The sequence below is a fragment of the Sus scrofa genome, chromosome 3 (assembly GCF_054392235.1).
Source record: "Sus scrofa isolate SSC_HxYL_T2T_F1_AM1 chromosome 3, Sscrofa_HxYL_maternal_Yorkshire_Landrace_v2.0, whole genome shotgun sequence".
NCBI lineage: Eukaryota > Metazoa > Chordata > Mammalia > Artiodactyla > Suidae > Sus > Sus scrofa.
In genome coordinates this window covers 3100043-3120698 of record NC_139385.1, presented here as the reverse complement: position 1 = coordinate 3120698, position 20656 = coordinate 3100043, and the positions used below count along the sequence as shown (strand labels likewise).

At 49.4% G+C, this 20656-nt stretch overlaps 1 protein-coding gene across 7 annotated transcripts in view; it reads right to left on the bottom strand.

Annotated features, from left to right (window-relative positions):
• SDK1 (sidekick cell adhesion molecule 1) overlaps positions 1-20656 on the bottom strand; it is an 823726-nt gene that overhangs the window by 141465 nt on the left and 661605 nt on the right. For all 7 annotated transcript variants that reach the window (XM_085016314.1, XM_085016312.1, XM_085016308.1 and 4 more), the window contains exons 18-19: positions 8969-9084; positions 5887-6079 (exon numbers count right to left, since the gene is read on the bottom strand). In XM_085016314.1, coding sequence (XP_084872440.1) covers positions 5887-6079; positions 8969-9084 — 309 coding nt within the window. The remainder of the gene's footprint in view (positions 1-5886; positions 6080-8968; positions 9085-20656) is intronic.

Sequence of the window (20656 nt, the reverse complement as noted above, 5' to 3'; positions counted from 1 at the left end):
ATTTCATCAGAACAGTGGAGAAGGAGGCTGCTGGTTATGGTTTGACCATGCGCCACCTGCGCCGGCACGAGCGAGGCTATTTCTCCAGCAGACGATGGTCCAGGCTTCTCTCTTAAAGGCTGTACCCCCAGAGCTGACACCAGCCCTGACCCTCACCTCTCAGCGGGGTCCTCCAGGTGAACAGGGTGCGCGATCTTTCCAAGGAGGAGCAACGGGCTCCCTGCCCATCAGAAAAATGGAGGTTCAGTCGGAACACCCCCCCAAAAGATGACCTCACTGTCAGTTTGCTCAAGTTCCAAGAAAGAAACGCCCGTTTCTCCTTTTCCTTACTAATGACGGGCCTGAAAGCCCCCATGTTCTGATTCCTGACTGCACAGCATTGTGGGATATTCTTCCATCGTTGGTTCCTGTCTGTCTAAGTGGCCACAATGGAGCTTCTTTAGTAAAGGATTCCGCCAGGATTTTCCTCTCTTGCCTTTGAAGAAGTTCTCTGTTTTTGCCCCACTTTTTATTTTTAAGAAATGTCCTCTGCAAAGTCAAACCCGATATCCAGATGGGCCTGGCTGTGGTTGGAGCCGAGATGCGACCCTTGCTGCTGCTTTCAATAATAAAACAGGGAGACGACGTCTGAACAACGAAGCGTTGTCACGGATGCCAGATGGATGCGCCTGGAATTCACGGCCGCCTGGCTTAGTCTCGGGCACGCTCCCCTGCCACCCTGCCTGCCAGCCTGAAGGGCTCAGTCCCCCACAGAGGGTGGAGCAGAGGCCTCCCTGCCAGCAGACCTTGTCTTCCTCTGCGGAGACCAGCCCGGCCCCTGTGCTCAGACCCCCGAACTGGGCTCTCCTCATGCCAGCCTCCTCACCCATGAGGGTGCCAGAGCCCAGGGAGCCCCCTTCTCCTAAGCCCACTGGGTCCGGAGGTGGTTGCATCCACGTAGGTGGCTTCACCTGCTGAGGACCTGGTACTGTGGTACCCACGCTCTGAGGTGGGGCTGACTTCAAATCCTTCCAACTGAGGTTAGACCACAGGCTCCGTTACATCCCCAACCTTCTCTAGTAAAATAAGGCCACGGCCGCCCTCAGCTAGGACTCCCGAGCCGCCTTCTGGGGATGCCCTGCCGCCCAGCAGCGGCCCCATCCGCCTGGAGGTCCCACAGGCCCTGTGCCCTGAGGGTGTCCTGACGACCAGCATCTGAAGGCAGACCTGTCCCCACATTTCAGTTACAGACACGGCGTCTACGCAGTCATGTAAGCCGAAGTGCTACGCCAAGCTGTCCTGGGGCGCTCCTTCCACCCGGCCCCTGGGTCTATCTGGACCCCATGTATCTGTGACCCATGTTCAGAATCCCCCTCAATTGCCTTCCTGCCGCTGGGGCATCGGCTCTACACGTCCCTGCTTCTTCCCACTGCTTCACCTCCATCCCTAATCCATCCTTACAAAACCTCCAGGCGGAGCTCCGAAACCACAGCTCTTCTCAGACGACAGCCTAGGGGAAGGGCCTCGACTCCCTCTGTCCAAGTGTCATCCCAGCAACCGAGACTCTTTCGGGGTGGCTCCCAGCCTGCTTCTCCAGGGTCACCCCTGCTTCCCATCCTGCACTGCAGCAAGCTAGACACTCCTCCTCTCGCACACGCTCTGCCACTCTCTGCCTTTGCAGGTTCTACTTCCTCCATCTGGAATGTTCTCATCCATTCTCTGCAAGAAAAGCTCAAATATCAAGGTTGACCTCAACTGTCACCACCCCTCCTGACTCCCCCAGACACTCCCTGTCACTCCTCACTGGGCAGCCGCAGCCACTGCTGTTGACCTCCTTTCTCGGTGGCACTGACCTCAGTCCTGTCCATGTCACGTCCATTAGACCAGAAGCTCTAAAGGCAGAGGCTGTGCTCACTCTCTCTGCTACCCTTCCACTCCCAGTGGGTGCCTCCCACACAATAAGCCTTCCCCAGACATCGGGATGGAAGTGCACACATGTGCTGGATACTCAGAATGAATCAGTCGGTCACCTGTAACCATCACAGGCACGATAGGCACAGGACGTAATGAGACAGCCATACTTCTTTTTCTAAGGAAAAGGCTATATTTGACCAACTTTCTCCTTTAATCCTAAAATCCGATGAGGGATAAATCCGATGAGGGATGTATAAAGTTTATAACTGTAAAGCAGATTCCACAGCAGAATACACATTATATTTTCAAGCACTCATGAAGCATTCTCTGAGACTGATGCTATTCTGGGTCACGAAACAAACCTCTATGAGTTGGAAAGAACTGAAACTATACAAAGTGTGTTTCTCTGACTGTAACAGAGTGAAGCTAGGAGACAACAACAGAAAGACAACAGGGAAATCTCCAACACATGGAAATTAAGTGGCACACTGCTAAATAACCCATGGGTCAAAGAGGAAGTCTCAAAGGAAATAAAAATATATGTAGCTGAATAAAAATGAAACACAACATATCAAAATATGTGGGATGCAGCCAAAGCACTGTGAAAAGAAAACCTCATAGCACTAAGTGCTTATATCAGAGATGAGGACAGACTTCAAATCAAGAATCTTAAGTGCTTACCTCAAGAAATTAAAAACAGGAGTTCCCATCGTGGCTCAGTGGTTAACAAACCTGAATAGTATCCATGAGGATGTGGGTTCAATCCCTGGCCTCACTCAGTGGGTTAGGATCTGGCATTGCCATGAGCTGTGGTATAGGTTGCAGACACGGCTTTGATTGGGCGTTGCTATGGATCTGGCATAGGCTGGTGGCTACAGCTCCGATTGTTCCCCAGATCACCAATATCAGGAATGAAACAGGAATATGACTACTTTTTCTGTGGCCACTAGATAGACAATAAGGAAGTACTACCAACAACTTTACACTCACAAATGCAACTACTTAGAGGACAGATTCCTTAAAAATCACAAACGACCAAAATGAAATAGACAACTGAATAGTACTATAACGACTAAAGAAACTGAATTTATAATTTAAAAACTCCCTCAAAAGAAATCTCTAGGACCAGAGGATTTCACTGAAAAATTCTATCAAACATTTAAATAAAAATCAACGCAATTTTACATGATCTCTTCCAGAAAACATAAGAGTATGGCCCATAGCCAAACTTATTTTATGAGGCCAGTATTTTGCTGATACCAAGACCAGACAGACAGTAAAGACAGGAAAGTAAAACTTCAGACCAATATCTCTCATGAACTGAGATATAAAAGCATCTTCCACAAAGTATGAGCAAACTGAATGCAACAACATAAGCAGTAATTAGATACCATGACCAAATGGAGTTTATACCAAGTATGCAAAGTTGGTTCAATATTTGAAAATCAATCCACCTTATAAATTAACAAGCTAAAAAGAAAGATTATATGGTCTTATCCATCTATGCAGTAAAAATAACTGAAAAAACTCAACATTTATTCATGAAAAAATTCTCAGCAAGGTAATATTAGAGGGAAATGGCTTCAATTTGATAAAGAACAGCTGTAAAAAAAAAAAAAACCAAAAAAAACATACTTAACAGTGAAAGTCTAAATTTTTTCCCACTAAGATCAAGAATAAGGCAAGAATGGCTGCTCTCATTACACTTATTCAACGTAGTACTAGAAACCCTAGCCACTGCAATAGAGCAAGAAAAATAAATTAAGGATATGTACATTAGAAAGGAAGAAAGGGGAAAATGTAGGCATGGCTATAAAAGAAGGATCTTTGTGGTACTGGAATCATGCAGTATCTTGACTGTGATGGTAGATACACACAAATCCAAACACGTGGTAAGTTGTAAGAACTAAACACACACACACACACACACACACACACACACACACACACAAGAACAAATAAAACTGGAGAAATTGAAATTGGACTGGTGACTTGCTCAATGTAAATATCCTGGTTGTGATACAAACACTTTTGCTCATGTTACTGGCCAAAGTGTACACAGGATCTTAGCTTTATTTCTTACAAGAACATGTGAATTTATAACTATCTCAGTAAAATTTCAGTTAAACAAAAAGCAGATAGTGGATCAAAGGCAGAATATGGAAAGAGCTTATGGGGTCAGTTAATAATGACAGTTATTCATTTATTTATCTATTTTTAGGGCTGCAACCTCGGCATATGGAGGTTCCCAGGCCAGGGGTCGAATCAGAGCTACAGCTGTCGGCCTGCACCACAGCCTCAGCAACGCAGGATCTGAGCTGCGTCTGCAACCTACACCACAGCTCACAGCAACACCGGATCCTTAATCCACTGAGCAAGGCCAAGGATCAAACCCGCAACCTCATGGTTCCTAGTTGGATTCGTTTCCACTGCACCACAATGGGAATTCTCTCTCTCTCTCTTTTTTTTTTTTTTTTTTTTTTTCCCTAGGGTATTTTTTATTTTATCTTTTTAATAGGAGGAATACCAGTGGTCTCAAAGGGCCAAGAAATCCATTTCTATTCTTCTTCTGTTGCTAACTTGATGGAGATCTTGAGTCAATGCGAGACAGTTTACCGCAGGTCACAGGTTGACCCCTAGCCTGGGAACCTCCACATGCCGCAGGGTGACAGCTGAGTGGCTCAGGGTTATGGGGAGTGGGCGAGGTGAGGGGTCAGAGTGATCGTTTATACTGAGAGCTGGGTGACTCTGGGGGGCAGCATGGTCAGGGAGCAGGCATGTCTGGGTGAGGAGACCTGAGCAAAGGTGTGGGCTGAGGAAAGGTCAGACTCTTCATCCTCGGAGAGTGGAGGGAATAAGAACGAGGGTGAGAACACGGGGAAGCTCAGACAGAGAGGGAAGCGAGGAGGCGCGTCTTGGACGACCTTGACCTCTGGGAACCTGCTCTGCTGGGAGGGCACCAACGATGAGCCTCGGGAGTCAGGACAGAGCAGAGAACGGATCGCGGCGCCCCGCAGAGAAAAGGACAGCAGGGTGGACCACATCCAGAGTCCAGCTGAGACGGGACAGGAGGAAGCTGGGGGACAGACGCGTGGCAGCCCTGTTCAACGTCTGCGAGTTCTCATTCTCCTTATAAAGGGGATATATACTCATTGTAGAAACCAGCATATGCAGAAAAATAAGAAAATTGAAATAAAAAAAGACCCACAATCATACCGCATAGACATAACATCTGTCAAAATTGTGATCCACTTCCTTGAAGCTATTTTCTCAGCTACTATAGTTTGACCCACGTGTATCTGTGTAAGCTTTGTACCTCGTAGAGTTTAGTTTACTGTTTTTCCACTGGACATTAGAGCAGGACCGTGTCCTCTCAAAACTTTTGTAGTAACTACACAATATTTAGTACAGTGTCATCCCATAATTTTCAATTATCCTCCTTTGAGCCATGGGAATGGTTTTCATTTTTTTCTATGACGAATAATTGGAAGGAACCTTGTTTATAAATGTCTGTGCACATCTGTGAGCATTTTCTCAGAAGAGCGTCATGAGAAGAGAGATTCCAGGAGCGAGAGAGCAGAGAGGAAGCTGCTGGGACTGGACCGGATGGAGAGAAGGGAAAGTCAAGGGCCTGAAAAGTCCCCAGGGAGGGTCAGGGCAGGACAGGCTGGGAGGCCTCGGGGGAGGGCGAGCTGAAACCCGAGGGAAGAGCATCCGTTGAGACCCGACCAAACGCTGCCCACTGGGCCGGGGTGACCGTCTCTCGTGCCCTCGCAGCTCCCTCCGGCCAGCCTTCCTCCCCTTGCCGCGGGCCACCTCTGCCAAACACTGGCAACACCTGCAGGGACTCTGCTCCCGAGGGCCAGCAGACCGTGACCGCCGGGGAACATGGAGCGTCCCGGCGGCCTCCCCCCTGCTCTTGCCCAGCGCTGGACCCAAGCCTGTCTGGCGAGGGACGCACGGCCCTCGAGACACGCGGCAGAGGGTACTCACGGTCCTGGTGTGTCCACACGAGCTGAGGCGCGCTTGGAGGCCCGTCCCCCGGGGTGGTGAAGCACAGAACCGACGCCAAGTAAGCGGTGAACTTCTTCAGGTTCGTTATGAACCCGTGGTGGACGCCGTGGAAATCGGGAGCAATGGTGACCACGGTGACGGCCTCGGGGGCGTCCGCCGGCCACGCTAGGAGCTGGGATGGAACAGGGGGCAAACGAGAGCCTTTTAACTGCGCTGGAAGTTTATTTTGCAACGACTATGTCTTCAAAGAAAGTAAAGTCGTACTGCAGAAACTCCATAAATCCTACATGTCATTTATTTATTTTTCTGTCTTTTTGCCTTTTCGAGGGTCTCTCCCGCGGCACATGGAGGTTCCCAGGCTAGGGGTCTAATTGGAGCTATAGCTGCTGGCCTGCGCCAGAGCCACAGCAACGCGGGATCCGAGCCGCGTCTGCAACCTACACCACAGCTCACGGCAACGCCGGATCCTTAACCCACTGAGCAAAGCCAGGGATCGAACCCACAACGTCATGGTTCCTAGTCGGATTCGTTAACCACTGAGGCATGACAGGAACTCCTATTTGTGCTTTTTTTTTTTTTTCTTTTGGTCTTGTTAGGGCTACCTACACCTGCAGCATATGGAGGTTCCCAGGCTAGGGGTCGAATCAGAGCTGTAACCATTGGCCTACGCCACAGCCACAGTAATGCCAGATTCGAGCCACATCTGCAACCACAAATCCTACATTTCATAATCTTGCTGAAAAATACTGAGTTTCCAAGATACCTCACAGGTTACTGAGTACAAATACGTATATTTACATATTTTATGCATTATATATAATAAAACACCTACGTTAACTCACAATGGAGAAAGACGCTCCTCAAACCTTTGCCTCCACGTAAACATGTTGCAGAACATACACATTTTTTAACATGACTCGGTAATGATGGAGTTCCCGCTGTGGTGCAGCGGAAATGAACCCGACTAGGAAACATAAGGTTTCGGGTTGGATCCCTGGCCTCGCTCCGTGGGTGAAGGATCCGGCGTTGCCCTGAGCTGCGGTGTAGGTCACAGACGCGGCTTGGATTCCGTGTTGCTGAGGCTGTGGTGCAGGCCAGCAGCTGCCTCTCTGATTAGACCCCTGGCCTGGGAACCTCCATATGCCACAGGTAGGGCCCTAAAAAGCAAAAAGAAAAAAGAAAAAGAAAAGAAAAAGAAGCAACGATGATACCATCGGTTATTCACTGAATCAGTACAAGGAAATTTTCTAGAGAGGCACCTTCTCTGACTCAAAAAAAAAGGCCCTGGTTCGAGAGGAGCAACGTCAATTATTTATGTGACACTAGGTTTCCGAAAAGGTTTTGGGAGACTGATGATAATTTTAAAGAAAGACAGTACAGGTGTATATTCCTAGGGAAGTTGTCTCCGTGCTTTGGCAACATTATGTATGAGCATAGCTTTTAACTCCTCTGACACCAAACGTTTCTAGGGTTAATTAGGTCTTGCATCGACACGCTGCAGGACACGGAGCGAATTTATACACATGAAGCCGGCAACCAAGCCTTGAAGGCAGCGCCTGGTCTCGCCAATAAGACCTGATGGGAGAATCAAGGAGGCAGAAGGGCCCTCATTCATCAATCTGATCTCCTTTCTGAGAAGCTTCCGACTGTACACACCTCTGGGGGAAAGAAAGGGCAGGACGCATGTCCAGCTGCATCCTCCTTTCTGGCGTTTTAGTTCCGTTGAATCCAAGTAGGAAAAAAAAAAAAAAAAGAACCGTGTGTCGGAGCAAAGCACACTCTCTGAATCTGAAATTACCACGTTTCCAAGCAAACTAGATGGAACCCCTTCTCTCTAGAGCTCTTCCGTGAGGCCACCTGCCGTTGCAGTGACCCCACCGCAGGTCACGTAGGACGGACTCCCTGTTTAACCAGGAGACGGATCTGATCTGAAAGGGCAGCGGCATGTTGCAGGGACGCCTGGAAGGCAGCAGACCCCGGCCCTCAGACAGAGCGTAGCGGGGCTTGTCTCAGGTAGGTCCCAAGTTGGCTGGACCTCGAGTTGCCTGGTCTACAGACAGATTTCCCTAACGTAGCAGGGGACAGACCTGGCCTTATTTGGTAGAAATTTCACTCAGTTGCATCCAGGGCCCTTCATTCTACGTCTGTGCTCCTCTGGGAACGACCCCCCCCACCCACCCCCGCCCCAGGAAGAAGTGGTTTGTACATGCGCCAACTCCAATCAGCCAAGATAGGTTTCCTGTGGCTAATTTTATTTATTTAATTTATTTTTATTTTTTTTTAGGGCTGCACCGAGGGCATATGGAAGTTTCCAGGCTAGGGATTGAATCAGAGCTGCAGCTGTCAGCCTACACCACAGCTACAGTAATGCTGGATTCCAGCCGTGTCTGCGACCTACAGTGCAGCTCATGGCAACACGGGATCCTTAACCCAATGAGCAAGGCCAGGGATTGAACCCGCATCCTCATGGATACTAGTCAGGTTCTTAACCCGCTGAGCCACAACAGGAACTCCTCCTGCTCTTGATTTTATTTGTCTTTTTTTTTTTTTTTTTTTTTTTTTTTTTTGCCTTTTCCAGGGTTCCCAGGCAAGGGGTCGAATCGGAGGCTGTTTCCACCGGCCTACACCACAGCCACAGCAACACGGGATCCGAGCCATGTCTGTGACCTACACCACAGCTCAAGGCAATGCTAGATCCTTAACCCACTGAGCAAGGTCAGGGATGGAACCCGCAACCTCATGGTTCCTAGTCGGATTCGTTAACCACTGTGCCACGACGGGAACTCCTCCTGCCGGTGATTTTAAACGGTGGTCTTTCTCCTGAGACATTGCTCCTCGCACTATAGGAACCACCCTTCTGATCACGAAGAAGCTGCGTTTCTGAAACCCGCCTGGCGGATGCTCAGGCCTTGGACCAACGGTGACCCCCCCGCCCCCTGCTCAAGGTCAGTCTGCTCTGTAACTGGACGCCTCGGGGTCTTGGCGGAGTGAGGGGTGGGCAGCCCCTTTGCCGACTGCAAGATCGGGACACAGCGAGACGCCCCCCCGCCCAGGCGCCTACCTTGTAGCCCTGGTTGATGCCGTTGACGAACTGCTGCGGCGGCGGGCTCCACAGGAACCGGATGGTGGTGGAGTTCACGGCCTCCGTCTGCACGTTCTGCGGGGGCGCGGTCGGCACTGGGCCCGGGCAGGAGAGAGAGGGAGGGAACAGAGACCCTTAGCTGCCACTCGCGGCTCACCAGCGACCACAAGGCTGGGGTGAGTGTCCTGGAAGCCAACGGCAGCGTCCCAGGAAAAAGCACCGGGCCACTTCTGGTTTTCTGCGGGAGAATCCTTTAAGGCACAGGCAGGACAGTGCCTCATGTCATCCCATGGTCGAGCCCGCCCTAGGAGTCCCCACTTGGATGGCAAACAAAAGCCTTCTCTGATTTTTTCCCGGTTATCCGATATGTGACAGCAAGGCAAGGTTTTGTCTAGAGATCTGCCTCTCCCGTTAGTGACTACGTCTCAAGCCCAATCATCCTTTAGATGGAAAAAAGTCACTCTTTTTCCTTACGGAGTGTTACTTATTCACTTGGAGGCTGAATTTCTCTTTGTCGGCCACAGGAACCACCATTTAAAAATGTTCCAGTTTCCACTTCTCTTACTGTACAGCGAGTGAACCCCTTTATACACCTGCCCGGCACCTGCCTGCAAGGAAGTCACGTTCTAAGGCAGAGGCTCGTGTGATCCCAACAGGCGGATCAGCCTAGGACGCGCACAGGGCAGAGCGCCACCTCTGCCCTAGAAACGCGAGGGCTTCCGATCAGAGACCCCTGCCCCCGATCGGAGACCCCTGCCCCAGGACTGGAAGAAAGCGGGGGCCGCTGCAGAGGGAGGGGCGGTGAGAACAGTGTTCCCGCCGGGGAAGTGCAGTGAGTCAAGCTGTGGTGTCAGGAGAAGCCTGGTGAATGCTGAGAAGATGCTGAGTGTGTTGCACATGGGTGCTGGGGAGGAGGGGCTGTGGAGGCGACAGGTGACAGTGGGGACCGCCTCATATGCCGGGTCTACGGCAGGCAACGGGGACGCAAGAGCTTCTGCAGATGGCGGCGATGTGACATGCTAACTTTTTAAGGGTGGTAAGCTCAGGGGCCTCCGAGGAGGGCACGAGTCCACCAGCTGTGCCATCCGACTTGTGCAGGATGCCAAGGAAGCGCCTGGGTCTTTAGAAGCGTGTCGCAAAAGAAAGATGGGGTCCCAAAGGATCCTTTGGCGCAAGGTTCTGAAACGAAGCTGGCATGAAGCACGGGAGGACAGAGCTCAGTCCTGCTCATCTGCTTACGCCCATCTTCCGCGGCTCAGGTCATGAGACAGAGGTGAAAACACGCACTGTTGAGCCCAGGCCCTCCAGTCGCGCCCCAGGTCCCCTCCCCTCCCCTCTGCCCTTGCTCCGGCCCCTCTCTCTGCAAGTCGGCACAGGACGGTCCCGCCTCGCCCTCTGTACCCACCCAAGGTGTGTGGACTGAAAAGACACAGGGGCTGCTGGGGCTCGGGTGTGGCGAGTTGGAAAGAAGATCATGTCCAGAAAGAATGAGAAAGAGCTGCACAAACGAGACAGTCTTTCCTCCCTTCCTTCCTGCTGTCACGGCGCACCTGCAGCACACGGAGGTTCGCAGGCTAAGGGTCGAATTGGAGCTGCCGCTGCCACCCTACACCACAGCCACAGCAACGCCGCATCTTCTAACCCCCTGAGCAAGACCAGGGATCGAACCCGCGTCCTCACGGATACTAGTGAGGACTGTAACCTGGAACTCCCAAGTCTTAACTTGCCTTGAGCCCATCAGGGAGCTGAGTTCACAGGACAACTAAGGAGTCTGAAATATAAGAGAAGAAGGACCTCCCCAGGGCGGAGGAACGTGGATGCGGGTTCACCTGGGACAGAGCCCGAGAGAGAGAGCAAGGCCAGCACACAACCGGGAGAACCCAGCTGAAGTTCTCAGTGAGCCGCTGAAGGCTGGATGGGGGCTGCATGGGCACAGAGGACATCTGGAGGGTGCCGACACACGGACAGGTGCGATCCACGACAGGGACTCGAAGAGGAGAATCACAGCCCCGCTCATCAGAAACTACGCCAGCCGCAGGGGGTGGCGTGATATCTTTAGAGGACCGAGAGAAAAATCTGTATCCTGTGAAACGATCTTCTAGATATGAAAGCAAAATAAAGACGGTTTCAGAAAGACAAAAACTGAGGGAATTCCCTCCTGGAGACCCGCGCTCTGTGGCAGGTGAAGGGAATAGGAGAGCAGACACCCGAACTTCAGATCTATGCAAAGAAGCGCTGGATTCGGGGCAGAGTCAAAACGAAGGTAGAGCTAATGCGTTTCTTTCTTGTTTTGACTCACTCCCCAAACAACCGTCCCCTCAAGTCACTGTTTAAAGCCAAAATAGCAGCCAGGTAGTGTGGGTGAGGGGAGAATAAAATGAATGACCGTAAGAGCATGGAAGACAGCAAGGGCTGGGGGTGTACGGCTAGAAAGTTCTGACATCACACGTGCAGCAGCTTTCGGGAGGAATGTCGTTATAACGAATGCCTGCTCTATGTTTTACAATCCAGAGGAATCCCTAACCAGATTGGAAAAAGAGACATAACTAGGCAAGAGCGGAAGACAAGAATGTAACTATAAAAACACCCAATGCGGAGGTCCCGCTGCGGCTCAGCGGAAAGGAATCTGACTAGTGCACGCGTGAGGATGCAGGTGCGATCCCTGGCCTTGCTCAGTGGATTAAGGATCTGGTGTTGCCATGAGCTGATGTGGCTTGGATCCAGTGTTGCTCTGGCTGTGGTGTAGGCTGGTGGCTGCAGCTCCTATTCGGCCCCTCGCCTGGGAACCTCCATATGCGGTGGGTGCTGCCCTAAAAAGAAAATTTAAAAAAATGTGAAAAAACACATGAAAACACAAACTGGAATAAACCTGGAGTGGTTACATCAATATCAAATGAAACATCCTACCAGGGAACAAAACCAACGATAAACAGGGATGTCCTGTAACAATGACGGGATCTAGTCGCCAAGGAGACTCAACAATCCCAAATGTGGATGCCACAGAACTTCCGAGTACAAAAGGCAAAACTCACAAAACTGAGAGTAAAAACTAGACAACTTACTAATAGAGCCAGAGACTATAAGAACCCTTTATAAAAAAAAAAAAAAAGAACTGAACAAAAAAATCAGTAAGGACATACAAGACCTGACCAAAACACCTACTCGATATTTGTTTGTTTATTTCAAAATCGACGCAATAACAGGAGACTACACATTCTTTTCTCGGACGTGTGGAACTTAACCAAGGTGAACAAATTTGAAGTATACTTGTCACATAAAACAAAAGCACAGTTTAAAAATAATTTAACCCCAAAAGTTAGGTTTTGTGACCCAACAGAATTAAGCTTACAATTAGCATCGGAAATAGAGGTGGAAAATCCTAAAAACATGGAAATCAAGCAATACACTTCAAAGCAACCCATGTGTAAAGGAGGAAACCACATGGAAAATCAGAAACATTTTCAATTTAGCCAAAGTGACAGACAACATACCACGATATGGGGGTGCAGATGTGTTAGAGGGGAATTTATAATATTTATATATTTCTATTAGAATCTAAACTTTTAGCTTAAGTATCCGTAAGAGTAAATGAGACCCAAACCAAGAAAATGGAAGGAAATAGCAAAGAAAAGGAGCAAAAAAATCTATGAAATAAAAATAGAAAAATGATAGAGAAAACCAAGGGAGTTCCCAAAGCTCGTTCTTTTATTAAAGATCAATAAACCTGTAGTCAGATCACGAATAAGTGAAATCACAAACTGCCGATGTCGCCAGTATCCAGAGACACTTCTACAAAGCCTACTGATGCTGGAAGGGTAAGAGAAGGTTTTCCACACCTTTGTACGTGTTCATTCCACCACCTTGACGAAACGGACAAGTTCCTTAAGAGAGACCCACTTCCAAAATGTCCTCAGGAAGGAATAGATAGCCTGAGCAGTCAAATAGGTATCCACTATTTGAACACAAAATGAAACCCTTCAACCAAGACAACTCCAAGCACATGAGAGTCCCTGGTTCATTCCACCAACCATTTGAAGAAGAATAAACAAAAGACAACTTAAAGCATTACCCTGATATCAATATGTTGATCAAAGAAAACTAGAGACCAATAGCCCTCAGGACACAGGTGCGAAAACCCATAACAAAGCATTAGGAAATCAATGCAGTGAGTGTAAAAATCACAACTTACCCCGATCAAGTGCGGTTTATCTTATAACCTCGTGGTTGACTCGACATCTGAGTATCAGTTGGGGTAATTCGCCGGACCAATACAATCAAAATACGATCCTCTTAATAGGTTTAGAAAAAGCATTTGGCAAAATTCAATATCCACGAGTGACATTAAAAACTCAAAGTAGAAATGAAAAAAAAACTTACTAAACTTGCTAAGGAGCATCTGAAAAACACCTGCACCTAGACCTTAGCTAAGATGAAAGTCTGAATGCTTTCTCCTAAAATCAGGAACAAAGATGTCTTTTTTCGTTTGTTTTCTGCTTTTTGGGGGCTGCACCTGTGGCATAGGGACGTTCCCAGGCTAGGGGTCAAATCAGAGCTGTGGCCTAGGCCACAGTTACAGCAGCACGGGATCTGAGCCACATCTGGGACCAACACCGCAGCTCACGGCAACACTGGATCCCCAACCCACTGAGCGAGGCCAGGGATCGAACCTGTGCCCTCATGGATACTAGTTGGGTTCTTTTTCACTGCGCCCCAGTGGGAACTCCCAAGATGCCTTTCTTATCATTCCTGATCTGGGAATGTAAGCCATGCAGTAAGGTAGGAAAAAAAAATAAAAGGCATATGGATTGAAATGGAAAACAAAACAAAACCCCTTTCTTTATTCACAAACAATAGGACTGTCCCTGTAGAAAGTTCCTGAGTCTATCAACTAAATGCTCCTAGAATTGAGCTTGGCAAAATCACAAGACATAAAATCCAAACGCAAAAGTCAATTATAATTCTAAACATGAGCAATGGACAATTGGAAACCGAAATTGAAAATGCAGTACCATTTATACAGCAATTAAAACATGAAATAGACATAAATGTAATAAACTATGTGTAGATCTGTGTGCTGAAAACTGATGAAAAAATCAAAGACCTAAGTAAATGCAGAGTCATATCATATTAATGGATTTGAAGACAACATAATAAAGATACCAGTTCTCCCCAAAATGATCTGTAGGTTGAAGGCAGTCCTGGTCAAAACCGCAGCTGGCATTTTTTCGAAACGGCAAAGTTGGCTTTAAAATTTATAAGGAAAAACAGATAAATTAAAACAGCCACATCCATTGTGAAAAAAGCAGAATAAACTTGGACCATCCTTACCATATGATATCGAAACTAACTATAAACATACAGTAATTAAAACAAATCGTTCTTGAAGAAAGGAGAGACACACTGACCAACAAATAGAGAACTTAGAAATTATTCACAAATACATCAACTGGTTTCTAACAAAAGCACAAATGCAAACTATGGAGAAAGGAGAGCCTTTTCAACGAATGGTGCTAGGAAAAAAAAAAAGGGATCTCCATATGCCAAAAAAAAATCGGGATCCACACCTCATACCATATATGAAAACTAATGCAAAATGGATATGCGTCACTGGCTTAAGTGTAAATTTATAATGATAAAACTTCTAGGAAAAAACAGTTGTGATGTCGGGTTAGGCAAAGGTTTATAGCTATGACAGCAAGAGTACAATTCAAAAAGAAGAAAATAGACTCATCTTACTTCATCAAAATAGTCAACTTCTCTATGAAAGACACCTGCTGAGAAAATGAAACGAGAAGCCACCGCTGGGAGAAAATACTTTAAGGATATATATCCAATAAAGGACTTTTTAATCTGGAATACATTAAAAAAAAAAAAACCTTTCGAAACTAAATAATAAGAAAATCCAAAACTCAAAAAATTATCCAAGAGAATTAAACAGATACTTCAACCAAGAGGAAATAAGCTCATGAAAAGGCGTTCAGTGCACATCACTGGTCACCAGGGGATTTGAATCACGAAGTGGCAGCACCACGCACCTCTCCGAAGAGCAAGAACAGGACAAAGAGCACATTTTGCGAAGACGCGCAGCTCGGAAACCCCGGTACGTAGATGGGGAGGCAGAAGGGCAGTTACTTGGGATCAGCTTGGTCGTTCTCAGGACGCGAAACAGTCCCTCGCCAGACAGCCCAGCAGTCCTGCTCCTAAGCATTTACGCCCCAGAAACGAAAACTTAAATTCCCATAAGAACCTGCATGCAACGTTTCAGCAGGTTTATTAATAATCACCCCAAACTCTGAATGCCCTGCGAAAGCCCTCCAGTGACAGGAAAACAGACCGTGGGCGGTTCCTGGGATAGAACAGCCCTCAGCAGGGAGAGGGGACAGTGCCCGGGGTGGGACAGCCCTCAGCAGGGAGAGGGGACAGTGCGCGGGGTGGGACAGTGCTCAGCAGGGAGAGGGGACAGTGTGCGGGGTGGGACAGCGCTCAGCAGGGAGAGGGGACAGTGCCGGGGGTGGGACAGAGCTTAGCAGTGACAGGGGACAGTGCACTCTCACCAGCTTCAATGACAGACCTCAGCTGCATTACACTGAGGGGGGGCCAGACCCCAAAGGCCACCTGCTGGGCTCTTCCGGCTCATGATGCTCTGAAGGCGAGAGAGAGCAGGAGGGAGAGGCTGCCAGGGGCTGGTGGGGGGGGGGAACGGAGCTTTGAGGATCAAACGGGGGCACCAGGGAATGGTGGCAACAAGGTTATCTATGGGAATATTTTATAGCTCAGTTGTCGCGGTGACTGCGGACTGTACCGGTTGGTCAAAGGGACCCCGCAAAGGGTGACTGTTACTCCACGGAGGTTATACCCCAGTGAGTGGGACTTCGAAAAAACACTGCAAATTCTTTGATGCTTCTTCTCATCCAGAGGTGGAGTCTGTGTTTGGACCCCGGAAGGAAGCCCTGTGACTAGAGGACGATGCTGCCCGTAAACGAGAAGCTTCTCTTTATCTCTAGAACCATCCATTCCGGGAGCCCTGACAGATCACAGCAGGAGCCGGTGACCCTGAGGCCTCGAGGCTGCAGAGGCGGGGGCAGGTGGCCTGATGGACTGTCCCAGGTGCCCCCACAGCCTTCCTGGCTGAGGCAGCGGCCCATGGGCGAGTCCACCTGCCCTGCTTGTCCCCCAGCCGCCAGCCTGGCCCACGGGCCAGCGGAGCACGCACAAGAAAGCGCCCCTCCGAGCTCGGGTTCCAGCCCGAGGAACCAGGGCACGTGATGCAAAGCTGCTGCCTTCAACCTCCGGGTTGACTGTGCAGCAACAAGGAACCAGGACAGTCTCCCGGGATGGAGAAGGGAGAGGGAGGGAGAAGGGAGAGGGAGGGAGAGGGGAGGAGGGAGAAAAAGGCGGGAAGAGAAGGGGAAGAAAGCACGCGAGGCTGTCTGTCGGAAGGACGCAAGAAGCGGTGGCTTTGCTCCTTGAACCCGTGTCCTCTGCGCCTCAGGCTCTCCGGGCTTGGTTCCAGGATTTCAATCAATGACTGACTCCAAAATGCCACTGAATTAAAATAAGGCCCCACAGATCAAACACTTTAAGGAAATGGCCTTTTGCATAAACTAGATGAGCAATGATTCCCTACTGAGAGGTGCTCAGTTTTGGCCCCAAATCCCAAAGTCAGCGCCCCCCCTACCCAGGACGCCCCAGAGTCTCAGTAAAACAGTTACCAGGCATCCTGGCCCGGCTTAGCCGCTTAGGAAGGCAATTCCCCCTCCCTCCTCACCCTCCAAGGTCGAACACAATCCTGGGGGCCAAGAACCCCGGTCTGGGCCCTCCCTGCATCCAAGTTCACAGGGTCACGTGCTCCTGCAACAGGTTCACCCCAAAGTCCCAGGATGGGGCCTCCAACCTCTCGGGTTCCTCTCTCGTGTTGTCCTGGCCTTTTCTCCCCAGATCGTCCGTGCTTCCCAGCCTCTTCTAGGCTCAGATCCGTCAGTGTCTCTTTTTCCTAATTACTGTCATCAGAAGTGACTCACAAATTTGTGGACAATGGGATTAAAAATTCGCTCAAGTGAGAAAAAGACCTCCAGCCCATAAATCCTTCCTGACAGTGTTTCAAATAAAGCAGCCGCTGTGGCTGAAAGGTCTTAATTACTGAGGGTTACAGAACCGTCCCCTTCTGGGAAAGGCAGGGCTGCCGCCCTGAGATGCCTCTGCTCGGCGGCGGGAGGGCGGGAGGGTGGCGGCCCTCACGTCTGGAGCTGGATCCATCTTCCCGCAGGATCCTCGTTGGAAGCTGTGGCCTCCTGCTGCTGGGAATGAGACCACCAGGGACATTTTTCTCTCCAGAGAACCAGCCCTTGAAGGGCCATTCTTCCCAAGGAGCCGCAGGCCGTGAAGAGGGAGGCACAGTGACAGGTGTTAGGCTTCTTTGTGACTTTCACTGCTCAAAAAAAAAAAAAAAAAAAAAAATCCATCTGCACCAGAGGATGCCCCAAACACAGACCCCAGGGTGATCTTGGTCCCAAGCTGGACACAGTCTAACCCCCCCGGGGTTGTTGTCTCAATTCTCACTGCCAAGGGCAAGGAGCCCTGTGGTGAGGCGGCCAGCACTGGGGGTTCCCTGAAAGGAAAACCGGTTTTAGGTGCAGGGGTCTGGTCTTCATGGGAACAAGTGCTGTTTCTGGGAGGTGAGGATGGATCTCTTGGAGCGGCAGGGAGGGGGCCCTGCAGGGCAGGCTGGTCCTGTTGCGGGGCCCCCAGGGGCGACCCCTGGGCCAGGAGCTGCTGATGTCCGTCCACTCTTCTCAGACGTCCCCGCATGGTTTACAGCCTCGCGAAGCCCGGCATCTGTTGAAACTGCACATACGCGTGCGTCACGCGTACAGGTAGGTGAGACGCGGCTGCGTCAGCGGGTTAAAATCTACACGGTTCCAACGAAGGAACATCCGAGAAAGGCCCAAGTGAAGACCGAAGAAGATGAGCGGTTGGCAGGGGCGGGCGGGAGGCGGGGTAGGCAGGGCCCCGGGACTCGCAGGGCGAGGAAAGGCGTCTGGGCGACACTGCGATGCTGCTTAGACGCTGGTCCACACCCACAGCGTGCCCCACGCCCAGAGCGAGTCCTGAGGTGAAGTATGGATTCTGGGTGACGGTGACGCTAACGCAGGCTCATCAAGGACAACGAAAGCCCCACCCGGAGAGGGACAGCGCTAGTGGGGAGGCTGCGGGGAGGGGCCAGGGCGCATTGCGGCATCTCTGTTCAGTTTTGCTGTGAACCTGACACTGCTCCAAAGTCGAGTCTGTTTAAAACACGAAGCTATACACGGGACGTGTTGGGTGACCCATCCGAATGAGCCGTCACCCGGCACCTGCTCTACAGACCCGCGGAGGGAGGGGCCTCGGCGCACCGAGCCCCGCCCACCCATCCCCCGCGGGTCCAGCGGGTCCAGCGGAGTTTCGTTTTAGTCTCAGGTTCCTTAAACATCAGGGAATTCTTGCTGTTGTTCAGTGGAGGCGGGGGGGGGGGGGGGAGTATGTTTTTCCATCCACTCGGTAGCAGTCTCACCGAGCCAGACACGGAGCGCATGCGTGATTATGCTGAGGGGTTATTTTCTGGTATTAGGCTCTGCCTGATAAAATATGAACAATTTAAAATCTGTTCTTTCGACTCGTGATTGCCAAGGGGGAAGGGAGGGGGAGGGAGTGGGCCAGACTGGGAATTTGGGGTGAAGAGATCAAGCGATTGCCTTTGGAATGGATAAGCAAAGAGATCCTGCTGTGTAGCACAGGGAACTATATCCAGTCACTTAGGATGGAGCAAGATAATGCGAGAAAAAGAAGACGTGTGGGTATGTGCGACTGGGTCACCTTGCTGTACAGTTGAAAACTGACAACACCGTAAACCAGTTATAATGGAAAAATAAAAATCATTATTAAATAAATAAATAAATAAAATCTGTTCTTTCCTTCCTTCCCTTTCTTTCAACCTGGAGAGTGGTATAAATTCAGCAAGGTCTGATTCTTAATGAAACATTGAAATAAACTGGTTTTTTTTAGAAATTAAGAAAAAGTTTAAAAATAATAACCTGCATAATTAAATCAACTCATTAGAAAGGACTGGAGCGTTTCACAAACTCAAATAATTAACTTTTTGAAATACTTTGGATTAGAGGTTACCTAATTAATATCCCATGAATTTTTCAGGATTTTAATTCTTTGATTAAATAAAAAGGAATGTGTCAATATTGCATACTGCATGCTCCATTTTCAAAAAAACTTTCTTAAGAATTTATGCAATCAAAACTTTTTGAAAAGTCGATTTGTAAAGTCGCTATATACACACAGTTCACTTTATTGTACTTTAACTATATATCTATTAAAATACTTATGTCCATATTGTTGACACTATTTTATCTGCTTTATAAAAATGTATTTCCTCACCATAATGAACCACTTTTCGATTAAAGGAACATCACCAGGTCAGAATGGCAGAAACATGTTCTAACCAGGGAGTGTAATGAGGATGAGCTACGATTCGGATTGGTGGGTTTCATCTTCTTCAGTCTAAATTTAGTATTTGAAGGAAGGAATCAGGGGAAGCAATGATGCCAGGCAAATTGTTCCAAACCCTTTTCCCAAAGCGTCGCTCTTACACTAGGAGACGAGAACTGGGAAAACCTGTGCATGACAAAACCAGAAGGGCAGGTGTTGATGCGTCTGTAGGGGACCGAGAGCAGGAAGCTGGCTGCCACGCCAGCATCCGACGGCTAAATCCCAAACTCCTGCAACCGCAGAACCATGCCCATCACCCGGCTCTGCAGAAACCGTCAGCAAGTCTGGGGCCAGTGAGGTCCAGGAAACAGACAAGGAATGGCTTGCGAAGGGCGGTTAGAAGCGGCACAATGCCATGTCAGGTGACCCAGGGACATGCTTCGTCTGGAAGACAAGGACTCGGGAGAGCGTCTCCTGCCGCGATGGGTACCCATGTTCAGAAGTGCGTTTGCTAAGTGGCAGCCTGACTCCCTCAAAAGGAAGGCTTAGAACTGTCTGTCGAAAAAGCGAGTGCCTGCCTGGAAATAGACTCTGGTCTGAAGAGTTTTCTGCATAAGCTTGGTGGAGGCTCAGCAGACACACCTCCAGGGAAGAGAGGCCAGGTTGGGGCAGGAGAGGCCGCCAGGGAGGCCTCCAGGTCCCCCAGGGAGGTCTGGAGCAGGGGTGGCCCTTTAAGCTGTTCTCAACTGAGGCCAGGGCACAGAGCTTCCCTGCGCCCACAGCAGCCCGCCACTGGCCAGAGGCTGACCTGTGGGAGGGGGGTCCCCTTGGGAGAGCCGGTTCCCCTTGGCAGTAGTGGTGCCCTCCGCAGACCATGTGCTGGCACTGGGGTGTGTGTCACACAGAGGAACTGGTCTGGATGGAGACACCACAGTGTATATCCATAGCAGCCCAGCTGCTAAGGATGAAACTGTCAAAGCTAAGTGGACACTGGGAATAAATAAGATACTAGAGTGCACATTTATAAGTTTTGCATACCAATTCTGACAGAAAGGTATAAAGATTTGGATTGGAAGAATTAATATTGTTAAAATGGCTACATGACACGAAGCAATTGACGGATTTAATGTGATCCTTATCAAATTTTCCATGGCGCTTTTCACAGAGCGAGGACAAATAATCCTAAAATGT